Raw genomic sequence first — 15,274 nt, forward strand, 5'->3', positions numbered from 1 at the left:
AGTTGACACACGTCCATCTACGCCACGTATGCAGGATAATTCAGCAGCATCTACAGATGGGTTTTGTGCAACCCGCAATGCCTTCAAAAACCACGTGCGAGATTTTCATATTTTTTCGCTCGCTATGCGCAGACAGTGAGTCCACCAGAAAAACTAAACAGGACAGTTTTGCAGAAACATAAATATAGTTAAATTTTGTACTAGGATACATTTTGTTGCAGGCCAAAATTTTCGATTTATCCAACAAAAACGTGACTGAAGGTCACTTTTGTGCATTTTTCTTGAATAATTCGAAAATTACTACCTCTTATGAAAACGTATCCCAACACAAAATTTAACTACATTAAATTTACTACCTCTTGTTCATAACTGCTGTAGGACTAACTGTTTGCATCTAGCAAGTGAGAGAGTACAAAAATCTTGCCTGTGCTATATGAAGGCGTTGTGGGTTGCATAAAACCAAAGGTCAGCGGCAGCTGAAAATAACAATATTTTGTGGGTGACTTTGAGAGAATTCTTCAGTGACCTCTACCTTGATTTGCACTTCACCAACTGTTATCACCCTCCAGTATCTGAGCGCTCTGTTTGTTTGTCTTCATTCCATGTTTAGAGTTTTGGATGGAAGCATGGCACAGCAAAGGGTTATTTATTTGATGCAAACAGCCTTCACTGAGTCTTGCGAAGACAGTAAACTAACTGAAGGAGAACTAGAGGCTTCAGTTCTGAAAGGCAACACTAATGGGTGCGAGAGTGGAGTGATGACCTCGTAACCGCCAATATCGCAGGGCAGTGCCAGCTAATGCAGAGGCTGAAGTTCTGGTTCGTCGGAAGGCCAAAATGCCATAGCCGATAATGCTAGACAGTTCAGGTTGTAACACGCGTAGACGAATTTTAACAGTACACGACTCCTCCTAGTGAGCTAGTTTGATCACTGCATTCACACGTTGGCATAACTGTAACAAATTTACGTATGTTCTGCGTTATTATTTTTTTAACTTATACGTAATGATCACCTCAGCTTCTGTTAAGAAATATCTTAGTTTCCAGTACCAGTTACGTTATTCACTGAGCATCTTCATGTAACAAACGTATCGGACCTTGGCGGTTGCTTAGGTACACTGTAGCAAAGTGTCCGAACAAGGTTCTAGATGACGATCGTGAAGCTAAGATATTGCTTAACAGCAGCTGAGGTGGAGCTTTACGTATACCTTAAATTAACTGTAACCAAACTGCGCTCAACCAACGTAGCTCGTTTTGCGTTTATCGGCGGTAAAACCTCACTAGAGCTTGTGGGGGCACCCATTACCTTTCCGATCTTGCAGGTCATTGCGCATGAGCTGACGAAAATATACTGCAGCCAGCAGTCAAATAGCCCCACATTACATTTAGCGTAATTCGCGATGAAAATCTTTCTCGTGGACCCGTACGTGAGGCTGTTTGGAACGCGCAAGACGAAGAAATGAAAACTAAACTGCCTGTCGTAACTGAGGCAGATAAACCAGGCACCACAGGACAGGAAATTAAATCGCACTGTGAAGTTTCCAGCGCCGTTTATGCGATTTTCTTTCGTCAAGGCTACGCAGTACTAGATTTGTAACATGTATACTTGTATTGTTCCCTGATGTGTGATTTCTGTCTCTGAGATGCGCCACAGTATAACAGAAACAGTTGGCCAGAGATTTTATGGGCTTAGTCGCCATGCCGCCTTTAGAATGAGCTTCGAGGATTTCGAGCCGTTCTCGACGGTCGTTGGCTTCTCAAAGAAAGTACGATGTTTTCGCACCAGAATCAAGTTTGTAGCAAGTACCACCGGTCGAGGGTAACGTTCGAACTCCTACGTCAGTCACATGTCAAGTTTGTGGTGGCAAGTCTTACATGACTGGGGGGAATTTCAAGTTCGACGTCGTACCACCCTACACGGAAATCTGGCCAGCTACGTCACCGATCCCGAAGGACTCGCCGTGCCTGACGGTGGGTCATCCTCGACTCGATGATGTGCACAGGTACTTTGAGAACGTGGAGAGGATCCACGTCACCTTGCAAGTGTAGTGTGCACCGTAGCAGCTACCGTGCGCCTCGAGAGGCAGGCGGTCAGCAAGTGCTCATTGTTGGGCAATGCGGAGCAGTCGCGCCAGCGCGAGCCCAGCTCACTGCAGGTAGCGAACGCCCAGCTGTCGGTTGCGCCGGCGCAGATCCGTGGCCCGGCGGCCGCACAGCAGCCGCTTGAAGGCGTGCCGGAACTCGGGGCTGAACACGGTGTAGATGACGGGGTTCAGCGTCGAGTTGAAGTAGCCCAGCCAGAGGGTGACGGCCATGAGGTGCGGCGAGACGACGCAGGCGGCGCACAGCGGCAGCACCAGCGCCACCGTGAAGAAGGGCGCCCAGCAGGCCACGAAGGCGCCCGTGATGATGGCCAGCGTCTTGGCCGCCTTGCGCTCGCGCTTCGAGTCAGCCGAGTCCTTGGGCTTGCGCCGCACAACGGACGTGACGCCCGCCACCGCCAGCGGAGCCTGGTACGCTGCGGAAAACACACAGGGGAGCGCTCTCATCGAGAGGGAAGCAGGCAGCTATCACAGCGCACTGGCGACGGGAGGACACGACGGATTTACTTCAAACACTGTACACCTTTAGTAGGCCATTAAAACAACATAACGTGCAACAGTAAGATGCACTACTCTAGCATTCCTAGAAAATCGCAAGAGAAGTTTTACCGTCTGAATAGGTAACTGATGTACCTCTTTTCCATTATGATTATCAGGGCTGTTATGCCGCGGTCGGTTGATGAATTTTGTCTCAATTCCCAACGTTTCGTCCCCGTCTGCCGGAGACATCTTCAAGGTGGTCTGTAGCTCGTTGGAAGGTCCAACACACCCGCTGGCTCAGTAGCGAGCCAACGGGTGTGTTGGACCTTCCATCGAGCTACAGACCACCTTGAAGATGTCTCCCGCAGACGGGGACGAAACGTTGGGAATTGAGACAAAATTCATCAATCGACCACCGCATCACAGCCCGGATATCATAATGGACATGACATTTCCGGCCGTGAATGTCTACATTTTAGTATCATGATGTACCTCTGCGTAGGTACCAGATGTTAGAGATCGTGCTGGTCAAGTGGTTAAGGTTCAAGTGTCATAAGACGAACGTATATGAGGTGACGGTTCGACTCCGGCTCAAACTTTCATTTTTGTAGTACAAGTGCAAATTCTATTACATTAAATGAGACAGGCGAAATACCCTCAGACTTCAAGAAGAATATAATAATTCCAATCCCAAAGAAAGCAAGTGTTGATAGATGTGAAAATTACCGAACTATCAGTTTAATAAGTCACAGCTGCAAAATACTAACGCGTATTCTTTATAGACGAATGGAAAAACTGGTAGAAGCCGCCCTCGGTGAAGATCAGTTTGGATTTCGCAGAAATGTTGGAACACGCGAGGCAATACTGACCCTACGACTTATCTTAGAAAGTAGATTAAGGAAAGGTAACCTACATTTCTAGCATTTGTAGACTTAGAGCAAGCTTGACTCTCTTTCAAATTCTGAAGGTGGCAGGGGTAAAATACTCATTTGTAGACTTAGAGCAAGCTTGACTCTCTTTCAAATTCTGAAGGTGGCAGGGGTAAAATACAGGGAGCGGAAGGCTATTTACAATTTGTACAGAAACCAGATGGCAGTTATAAGAGTCGAGGGGCATGAAAGGGAACCAATGGTTGGGAAGGAAGTGAGACAGGGTTGTAACCTGTCTCCGATGTTATTCAATCTGTGTATAGAGCAGGCAGTAAAGGAAACAAAAGAAAAATTCGGAGTGGGTATTAAAGTCCATGGAGAAGAAATAAAAACTCTGAGGACTTGGAAGAGCAGTTGAACGGAATGGACAGTGTCTTGAAGGGAGGATATAAGATGAACATCAACGAAAGCAAAACGACGATAATGAAATGTAGTCGAATTAAGTCGGGTGATGGTGAGGGAATTAGATTAGGAAATGAGACGCTTAAAGTAGTAAAGGAGTTTTGCTATTTGGGAAGCAAAATAACTGATGATGGTCGAAGTAGAGAGGATATAAAATGTAGACTGGCAATGGCAAGGAAAGCGTTGAGAAATTTGTTAACATCGAGTATTGATTTAAGTGTCAGGAAGTCTTTTCTGAAAGTATTTGTATGGAGTGTAGCCATGAATGGAAGTGAAACATGGACGATAAATAGTTAGGACAAGAAGAGAATAGAAGCTTTTGAAATGTGGTGGTACCGAAGAATGCTGAAGATTAGATGGGTTGATCACATAACTAATGAGGAGGTATTGAATAGAATTGGGGAGAAGGGGAGTTTGTGGCACAACTTGACAAAAAGAAGGGACCGGTTGGTAGGACATGTTCCTAGGCATCAAGGCATCACCAATTTAGCATTAGAGGGCAGCGTGGAGGGTAAAAATCGTAGAGGGAGACTAAGAGATGAATACACTAAGCAGATTCGGAAGGATGTAGGCTGCAGTAAGTACTGGGAGATGAAGAAGCTTGCACAGGATAGAGTAGCATGGAGAGCTGCATCAAACCAGTCTCAGGAGTGAAGACAACAACAGAAATGAATTTGCAACCTATACTATTCGTTCTTGTTAGCAAGGTCTCATCGCTATGCAGGTTAACTTCCAAATGGGGTCTGCCTCTGTCTGCAGCTTGAAGCGCCGATGTACAAAGTAGTTCAAAATGGTTCAAATGGCTCTGAGCACTATGGGTCTTAACATCTGAGGTCATCAGTCCCCTAGAACTTAGAACCACTTAGAAGTAACTAACCTAAGGACAACACACACATCCATGCCCGAGGCAGGATTTGAACTTGCGACCGTAGCGGTCGCGCGGTTCCAGACTGAAGCGCCTAGAACCGCTCGGCCACACAGGACGGCTGTGCAAAGTAGTCCGGGTACCTTACCACACTGCTTCATTTTCAGGGAAACTCTATGCGTGTCTTCATTTACTTGTCGATGGTTGTAAATCTGCTTGTTCTAATAATTATATTTAATTAAAAGTAGTAACTCGTCAAACAACATGAAATTCACTAAAACTTTATGCAAATGCACGAAGTCCTTTTAAAAATTAGATTATCTCTCAAATTTCATATAAATTGAATAATATGATGAGTGATGAACGAAGTATAGATTAAAACTAAGTTTGACTCGGAGTTGAACCATCGCTTCATACAAGTTCGTCTTACAAAGCTCAAACGCTAACCACTTTTTCTATTTCTGTTTCTTTCTTTTTCTCTACATTTTGTTCGACATTCTTCGTTGCGTTTGGTCTGACGGACGTCACATGATACCCGTTTAAGCTGAGAGTTGTTTTTAGTTACAGAGGGACCAGCCCTCCGACTGAACACGCTGAGCTACTGTGTTGGCACCACTTGACCACCATAAACTCTTAAATGTCCAGCACCGATGCACAGATACATCCGTTACATAAGACAAGCGCAAAACTACTCTTACGATTTTCTCGGAATTACTACGTTAGTGCAACCTACTACTTGCACGCTAGGTTGTTTTAATGGCCTACTAAAGCTGTACAATGACTGAGGTAAATCGGTGATCCCGACGTCGTGGCCTCCCCTTGTAATTACGACAAAAACATTATTGCTTTACACCATGAAAACACAACTGATCCAGTTTCATACTATCAAAAATCCCTCTTTTACTACTAACGTAGTTTACCAATAATGATTAACACAGTTAGTTTTCCATGTTCCAGAAATCATTCAAGCGATTATTTTATCGAAATGATGTGAAACGAATCAGTTTACAGGATATGTATACATGATTAGTGTTACCAGTAATGTACACATTATTTTTAGACCTACTTATGCAGCTAAACTTATTTTTATGTTTATTGGCATGGATATCTTTCGCAGCAGGTGCTAAAATTATTATTGATTTCTCCATCTTAATCTTACTGCAATTTGTCCCATTCAGTACGAGGAGCGCGGTGGTACGCTCCTCCAACCGCTAGCCAGCAACGGAGGGCGTATCGGCACGCTCCTCTCACCTCTTCTCAATGACAGAGCGTGCCCGCGAGCTCGCCGTCCCTGAGGGCGATTTGATCTGCGTTGCGGGCTTGCATGGCAGGACTTTATGTTTCACTCTTCATCGAAAATACGTACTTCAGTTGAAATGTACAAATTTCTGAGTTAAAAATTACCATTGGTGCAGTTTTTACGTGTATGTTTTTCAGAAGCTGAAATTACGATTTTGTTTAACAAAAACTATCAGTCCATGTTTCAAATATTGTAATTTAATTGAGTCACAATCAAATCAAAATAAATATATATCCTACATCTGGAAAACCTCACACACAAAATATTAAAGTGTCGTATCGTTATGATAACAAAGTTCTGTTACCAGCTAATGCTCGTGTCTGAGACCTATCGTGCTGTCATACCTAACAGTGGATTATTGTTTAACATTTCTTCTTGCTCATACTTAAGCTCACTGTTAAGCTTTCTGCTCCTTTAACCTACCCTCACAACGCTAGTCTTAAGGCTTTAAACATTTTATGTTATAGTTGCCAGAAGTACCTGATGCCTTACTACACACGGACAGCTTGTCGGTGATACGCAACAATTCAAGGACTCAACTGTTATATTCAGTTAACAAATTATTAGTTGAAGAACATGGCAAAAATCACTCTTGATCATGTAATTGACATATCATTGAATGGAACGATAAAGATTACATGCATGGAGCGATTATTCCCAGTGCTACGACTGTCTCTCTAACTCTAGACCTTTTCCTCAGTCATTGAGAAGGGATAGAGGGAGCGCTCCTATACGCCCACCGCCACAGGCTAGGGATTAGAGGAGCTTGCCGGCTCTCTCATCGTACTGTATGAGTTAATTAAAGAGAATTTATACCAGACGTGTTTCGCTTTTATTTACAAACCATCTTCTGTGGTTATTCTGCCAATTGGAAACTGCATTTTGTTTATAAAATTCGTGTACAATCTGCTTACAGTGTATCAGCCACTTGTTTACATGTTCTCGAAACCTCTGCTTTATTCCTCTTTGTTAGCCGAGGTTGATGTCTGCGGACTTCATTTCACATATACACTTAGTAGTTTTTGCCTATCTACACTTTTTATTGCGCTGAATTTGCGTTATTTACATTTCACCTCACTTTTATATATCGAACTTGAAGTTATGTGTGTTCTGACTCAACTACACGTAAACAAACGAACAGACAAAGACTATAATACTCTACGTGTGTGAAAATTCCATTTTTCCAAAGACGAGGTGAAGTGTAAATAACGCAAATGCAATGCAAGAAAAAGTGGGGAAAGGCAAAAACTGCCTAGTGTACATGTGAAACGGAGTCTTTTGCCATCAGCCTCGGCTAACAAAGATGGATGAAGCAGTCGTTTGGAGAATATGTAAACAAGATGCAGAAACATCGTAAGTAAATTGCACATCATCATTCTAAACAAAATGCTGTTTTTAACCTAAAACAACGAAAAATGTACAGACATGCCTATCCAGTTTGCAAAATAATCACAGATGACGTATTATAAATAACAGTGAAACACATCTGGTGTAAAATTATCTTCAGTTAAATTGCAGTAAGCCTGAGACGCAGATACCAATAATAACTTATCATTGTTTTTAAAATAGCTACCAGTTTCCAAGTAAAAATTCATTACTGGAATCGAATTAGTTGTCCAGGAGAAATGATTTTAAATTAGATTTAAAACTGGCAGGTATTTTATGTTACTACGCAAAAGATCAAAAAATTTTGTTACAGCATTTTGAACTCTGCGCTACTGACAGTTTTAACAACGGGTAATAAAGGTTATTTTTCCGCTTGTGTTGTAGGTTAGTACATCACTGTACTTCTTAAATTTGGCTGGATTTCGTTGTACACGGGTACCCAAATGGCAAGACGACCTCTCGCGAAAAGCGGGAAATCCGGGATCGAGTCCCGATCCGGAAAAAATGTTCATTGTCGTCATTTCATTCTACAGGTATTGGTCGTCCTTGATGGAAATTGGGAATTCATTTAATGCAAAACAGAAGTGGTAATTATACAGATACATTTAGAACTGTATTGATATTTTTATGCAGAAAATCAAGAAATAGATGTTGTTAAAATATGTAATCAGGACAAGTAATCGTCAAATGTGGGAAGAGGAAAGAGAAACATACACACCAAGAGAGTGAATAAGAAGTAAACATTGCTCGAAATCAAACAAACTTCGCTGAAAGACGCCACAATTTTGTAAACTAATACAGGATGAATCAACCTAACTGATACGAACAAATATTTTTGAAATCGCTGAAACTAATTTTTTTAGAAAAATATAGTGCCCAAATCGGAGACATAGCAGTGTGATCAATGCTTGTGATTACAAGTACCAAGATAATGAAGAAGTGATTTTCTTAGATGGATCAGTGTACATTCTTATGTGTGTTTTGCAAATGGGACACAATGGCATGACGACTACAAAAAATTTTAAAAAAATTTGGTGATACTTGTGGTAAAGCACTGGCTAAAAATTGTTACCCAATGTTTTCGTGACAATGGGAACTACGAGAGAGATATGTTTTTCTAAATGCCCTTTCGACTAAGAGAATCTTTACGTGAACAGACCTGTATAGTTTAGGTGAAATTAAAGTTGCATTCTCAGTGCATTCCAGATAGTAGTGTCTCCCATCGTGAGCTGCACAGTGTGCCTTGCGTGTACTGATGAATTCTTCTAGGGTTATCAGCCGAGTGGTGGCGTCGTCTGGCTTCGCCAGAAGATGATGTGTACGAAACTCATTGAAACGTTGCGACAAGACGACGCCACCACTCGGCTGATAACCCGAGAAGAACTCATCAGTGGAATACGCCGAGAGAGACTGAAATCGCATATTGCGTGTACTATTCAGTCTCTCAAATTAGCTCGAAGAGTGATTTCCAGCTTGGACCTAGGGTTAAATGTGGAATGATTGTGAGCATCAGAACCTGTCCACTGAATTGGCGCGCACTAAGGCGACATTATTTGAACATTCTGCCAACGTCGTGGAATTCATAAAGTCCATCGTAGTCGGCTGCAGTCAACAACGTCAGCTGGCGACCGACGCCTACAAATTACAGCTCACAGATACCCAAGGAGAACGCAGTACAACTGCACATTGCCTGTTTGGAGACAAACGGGAGGTTTGTGTGGAAGCAGACAATACGCGACCGTCACCGCACAATACATTTGTACTCTAGGAGTCAGTTAGGAACAGCAGCATAGTGCGCAAAGAATGTGGGAAAACTAATCCGATCACCATCGAGAACAAGATTTACCTGACACCGGATGATCGTCATAGGAGAATTGTGGAGACGGTCATGAAGCAATGAACATCTCAAGCATGCAGTCCCTTGTGTTCCGCAGAGAGTAAGCCCAGACATGTTAAGTACCAATAACGTAGATGGATGTCATCTCTATCGAGAGTATTTTGATGGCTCTGTAGTATTCGGACAGGATCCAGCCATTGAGCCAAAATTTAGGCCAACGTTGCGGTATCACACCGTATCCAAGTCTTGAACGCTTTCCTTCAGGAGGCAGGTATCAGCCGGATGAAATGTCCTGCCGTATTTGCTCATTTGAATCCGGCTGACCGTTCTTGGAAACTGATGAAACTCGGAGCGAAGCGTCAAGGAACCATACACACTAACTGAATGAGTTCATAAGGACAAGGTTGCACGGTGGGGGAGGATTTACCATTATCTCAACCGCAATGTGGAGAGAATAACTTGAAGAAGCCAAACATGTTACAGTGCAAGGGGTGGAGCAACACTGTACTGAAGATCATCCAAGAAAAAATTTTGGGTTCATTTATGTGGAGTATCGAAGGCACTACTTTATTTTGAATATTGTTTTATTTTTATTTCACAGTAAAGTAGCTTATATAATTTTACGGATTGTTAACTTCATGTTCTTCTTAATAAGATCTTACACGTTCGCCGATATTTAGGAAGTACAAGATTTTTTAAGAAGGTATTATTAAAGTTCTTACCGAAAACGCACTTTTCAGTGATTCTTATTTTTCAGTTACGGGTAAGTGCAGCAACCGGAGCCTGGAAGTAGCATGTATCCTAGAATATCAGAAACAACAGAGACGTGGTGTGTGTATGGGTGTGTGTGTGTGTGTCTCGCATGCGGGCATGAACGTGCGCTCAACGTGAAATATGAAACACGTCTTACAGGTAAAATGTAGCACCAGCGTTCTGGGAAATTTGGATGCGCAGAACTTGCAGCATTTTGGCCCCAGCAGAGGGTTAAAATCATTTTTTCTCATTAAGGACTGACCAATGTAGAGAGAAATGCTTTTTGTTACGGATCAGCCGTTTATTTCTCTTCCTGACACTGGCAATAACGGTTTATTTCTCATAACCATCACTGTTATTGGACAGGATGGTCAATTTTGTGTAGAGGCAGGTAATGATGGACACATGTCCACCTAGGAAGATTTACGAAAGTCAAAACGACTCGTATTGTGGCGAGAAAACATTTTCTTGCTGTCTGTGACGAGTCAGCGTCTATACTCTTACTGTAGTACATTTTTTTGCTGTTTTTCAGATGCAATATACTGACTCTTATAATTTTGAACTAACCACAGTTCGTTCAACTTCGTTTGTAAATTTGAAACAAATCCTTCTGGAATAATCCGGATTAAATTGTTATATTACTGTAAACTACTATACGTCCATAATTACTGTAAAGACCATATTAATACATGTTCAGATTTCCGGTATTTGACAACATCTTTCTTGCGTCAAGTATTATCGGTACAAAGTGTAAAGAAAATTGTCGCAATCGAAGCCTACATATGTCATCAAAACGCCATTTTTAAACAGTGTTTGTGGCTGTGTCTAAGAGCGCAAGAATTCCAAAAAGCGCTATTGGAGAACGACAGACCATATTACCATGGAATGTAAAGCATATAGAGCAGTTCTCAAATGATCTGCTACTGAGGACGATTTTCAAATAAACAAATAACCATTTCCTGTCAGGGTGTTCAGTTTTCATATCAGATTATTGTCTAGCGCACAGGTAATCTGCATGTGTCTTCATAGTAGGTATACACAAGAAAATCATGTACCATGTACATTCAACAGCGAGTTAAATTTTACTAGTGTCGTGATAATTAGATGTGTACTTCAATGACAATGACAACTATAAAAGAAGCCAATTAAGTAACTTTTTGTCTCAAAATTAATTGCGGTCTCTTTTAATTTCAATTATAACTGTGCTACAGCAAAGATTCAGAATGAAACCTACTTCATTTTATTCTTATTGTTATTGTTTTATTACTGTTTCACAGTCTATGTCATGGTCGTGAATAAAAACGGTCATCCAAGAAGACTAAAATTTGTTTTTCTTCTATTCCAGTGTATGATCACCATTTTTTCCCTCGGACTGCGGATCATCTTCACATATGATTAAAAATATCGTAATATAATTTATTATTGTTTTAGGATATGTTTTAAACAGATCTGAAGATGGTCACCACTGGCTGAAGTTGACAGTATAAGGACAAAACTTTCTGTGATCAGATTGTGGAATAAAAGAACCAGATACTTATTTCAGTTCACTGAAATGACGATACCCGAGCTACGTTCAACAATAAGCATACGATTGCTAATTACTATTTACAATCCAACAACTAAATTACTGCTGTGATTGCTAAACTGAGTGAACATTATGTCAGACTTCTATGAATATCAGAATACGCTCTCAAGTATTAATGTACCGAAGTGCATTGCCATATGGCTCACATGAATTGTGCTGTGACTATTGTATACAAGTGAATTGTCATACTATTTACGTGAACTGTGCTTTGGCTACTGTGTACTGGATATGGACGCCAAATATTATTACTTCTAAATTAATAGGATTAAATCACATCAATCAGTGACGGTACCTCAATCTTTGGTACAGTCTGCTTCAAATACGTCCTCAAATTGTCGCATATGCGATTATCACATGAAAGATAATCTTTCTTTTTTCATATCATACATAGGCAGATCAGCATCCCAAATTCAGAACATAATTATGTGACTTGTGATCAGCAAAGTTAAACTTAAAATGAGTTACTTCGCAAAGTTGATTAATACAGAAAACAATTTCGTTGTCAATATATATCTAACTGTAATGGACGTTACCAGCTAGTACCATACTTACGTAACTGTAATGATAAACTAAACATTGTTGCTGTTATTGCTAATTTTTTCACGTGATACTTCTTGTGAATTTTGTGTCCAAGTATTGGTGTAGACTAACTGTGCTTACTACGACGCCATCGAGACACAGTACATGTGAATTGCAGTATCGCTAAGGCAATAGTGCAGAGTGATGGTTGTCAAGTGTAGACTACGATGAAGTTACATGTATAATTAATGCGTCCAGTACCCCATTAGCTTAGATTAAAATTCCGCTTCGTCCTTGTAATTATTAGTGGGTATATTGTTTATCTATCCAAATAGTGACTTTAAATTATACTTTCCCCATGTATGGCACGTATGTTAGAAGCGCCTTGCCAGCCTTTGACTAACTATTAAACTCACTGAGAAATACCTCACACTTCTTCAATTTTCTAACCTGAGACTCTATAATTATCGCCACCAATGCACGTCACTTCTTTCTAGTATCAAAAAATTCAATACGTAACCTCAAGCACAACAGTGGCCTTTGAAACAAGAAAAAAAGATCGATAATCACACACCGGTGCTCCAACACGTGAAACTTAAATGTTACAAACTTCGACATCAACCTAAATTTGTTTGACTCTGATAATGGATCTCCTCTGTCATCCAAACCAACAGACATTTCTTCTCTGATTACGTTAAAGGACAGTTTATTCATCTCCACGTCTTCATTCGAACTCTCCTCTCTCTCCTATACACTTAACAGTGGTAGTGCTTTTGCGCTCTAAATGTTATACCTTTGCTTTTTAAATTGTTCGAACGTTCTTTTGACTTTTTTCTACACTCTATCTGTCAGTCCCATCACTATTCTATTTTCAAATTCACATTTTTCGCTTTAGCTTCCCTGTATCTTCTATCGATTTCTTTCGCAGGAGACTTATATTTCTTTTTACGATAAATATTTCCGTACTTCATCAATTCATCATTCAGAGTCAGCACACCGGACAAAATATTAGTCGCGCCCTGTAGCGGACTATCAAGCGAGCTTCACCGCTGACGTACAATTTAAGCCACAGCAGCGAAGTGTGAATAAAAGGGCTGTAAGCACTATGGGACCCAACATCTGAGGTCATCAGACCCCTAAAACCTAGAACTACTTAAACCTAACTAACCTAAGGACATCACACACATCCATGCCCGAGGCAGGATTCGAATCTGCGACCGTAGCAGCAACGCGGTTCCGGACTGAAGCGTCTAGAACCGCTCGGCCACAGCGGCCGGCTAATGATCTAGTCGATGAGATCAGTGCGGTGAAAAGGGTTGACGTGGAAAGGTGCAAAATGACAGAAATGAGCTATCGCATTTAAACGTGATCATGATGACACCGCAAATGAAGTTGCTGTATTTGTTGGTGTGTCAAGAAACTATGTAACACCAGGAGCCATGTAACGTGGGGTAAGAACAAGTCCAACCGACAGGGACGGGAGACGAGTTTCACGTATTTGAGTTTAAATGTATTTCAAACGTCACAGGAATTGCCGCTGTCTGTGAATGCAGGTCCTTCTCAACCAGCGAACATTGTGAAGGAAACTGCATGCAATGCATATTTGGAATCAGGTATCTCGCGAAAGGCCACTGCTCACAGCGGAAGGTAAGGGTGGAATGACCCAAACAACACACAAACTGGCTGTTTGTTGATTCTAGGCGAGTGATGTGGTCGGAAAAGTCTAGGCATGTGCCTTTTTCAAATGATTCAAAGCACTGAGTGCACAGACGACACAATGAGCCGTTAAAGACGTGCGTGTGGGAAGTGTAATTTAGGTCAGTGGTAGTTCAATGGTGCTTGGGGGTGTTTTTTCTACCATGACTTGGTCACATGCTTTCAAGCTACCCTTGCACATCAACCAAGATGTTTATTTGAACATTCTGGGTAACTAAGTGTTGCCGTTTCATCTACAACTTGGTGATATGTTGCAGACACTCGTGTCTTGCAAACTGAAAACAACCGCTCTCATAAGGCTGTACTCCTACATTCCTGGTTTGACTGACACTCAGCTTGCCTATCACAAGATGTTAACAACTTATAAAGGCTGTGCGAGTATTAGGAATAGCGAGTGGAACGCAGCAGTCAACAATCCCGTAGTTTAGTAGCTCTACGGGTTCTGATCGTCAGCGAGTGGCTTCAACTGGAGACGGCAAAACTGAAGAAACATGCAAGGTGAAAAGGATCAAGGTGAAAAGATATGAATGATAAGGTAAGCTGAGACATTTCTATCCTCAGTGAAAGCGAAAAAGAATTACAGGATGTGTTGAATGTAGTGAAGGGCCTAATGAGAGAGCAAGGATTGAAAATAAATCGAAGAAAGAGGGAAGTTATGAGGCGTAGCACTAATGAGAGTAGCGATAAACTGTATACGAAAACTGATGACCATAAAGTAGATGAAGTTAAGGAATTGTGCCACCTTGACAGCAAAGTAACACATGGCGAAAGAAGCAAGCGGTTCTTAAACAGCGGATTAGTACAGCAAAATAAGGCGTTCCTGTCCGAGAGAACTCTGTTGGTATCAAACATCGGCTTTAATCTGAGGAAGAAATTTCTGCAAAAGAACTTTAAGAGCATAGCATTGGATGGTAGTGAATAGTGGACAGTCAGAAAACCGAAACTTAAAAGAATCGAAGCATTTGAGATATGTTGCTACAGAAAAATGTCGAAAATCAGATAGGCTGATAAGGAAAGAGGCGATTCTCCTGACAACCGGCGACGAAAGTGACATATGGAAAACCTGAACAAGAAGAAAGGACAGAATAACTAAACTTTTGTTAAGACATCAGAGAATAACTCTTATTTACAAATATCACACTTTAACTGGGCTCCTGAGCGGAAGACTTTGGGGACAGAAGCTTATGATCGGCTTGTAGAGGATTGGCTCTTGGGAGACATGGAATACACCCCACCTCTTTGTCCCAGGGGAGCCAGGTTGTGGTTTACAAATGAAATCAACATAAAATGGGTTAATACACGGCAGATTTCACACGAAAGTTGTCAGCGAGGTGCTAGAAGGGCAAGATGGATCCTCTTCGTTCAGTTTTGTAAATAATGTTATCAGTCACTATGAATAA

General features: G+C 41.4%; 1 protein-coding gene across 1 annotated transcript in view; it reads right to left on the bottom strand.

Moving 5' to 3' along the window:
* Positions 1 to 1,080: 1,080 nt before the first annotated feature.
* LOC126355415 (5-hydroxytryptamine receptor-like) overlaps positions 1,081 to 15,274 on the bottom strand; it is a 157,602-nt gene continuing 143,408 nt past the window's right edge. The window contains exon 5 of the mRNA XM_050005719.1: positions 1,081 to 2,518. Within this exon, the coding sequence (XP_049861676.1) occupies positions 2,148 to 2,518 (371 nt within the window). The 3' untranslated portion in view covers positions 1,081 to 2,147. The remainder of the gene's footprint in view (positions 2,519 to 15,274) is intronic.

Source organism: Schistocerca gregaria, chromosome 3 (assembly GCF_023897955.1).
Source record: "Schistocerca gregaria isolate iqSchGreg1 chromosome 3, iqSchGreg1.2, whole genome shotgun sequence".
Classification (NCBI taxonomy): Eukaryota; Metazoa; Arthropoda; class Insecta; order Orthoptera; family Acrididae; genus Schistocerca; species Schistocerca gregaria.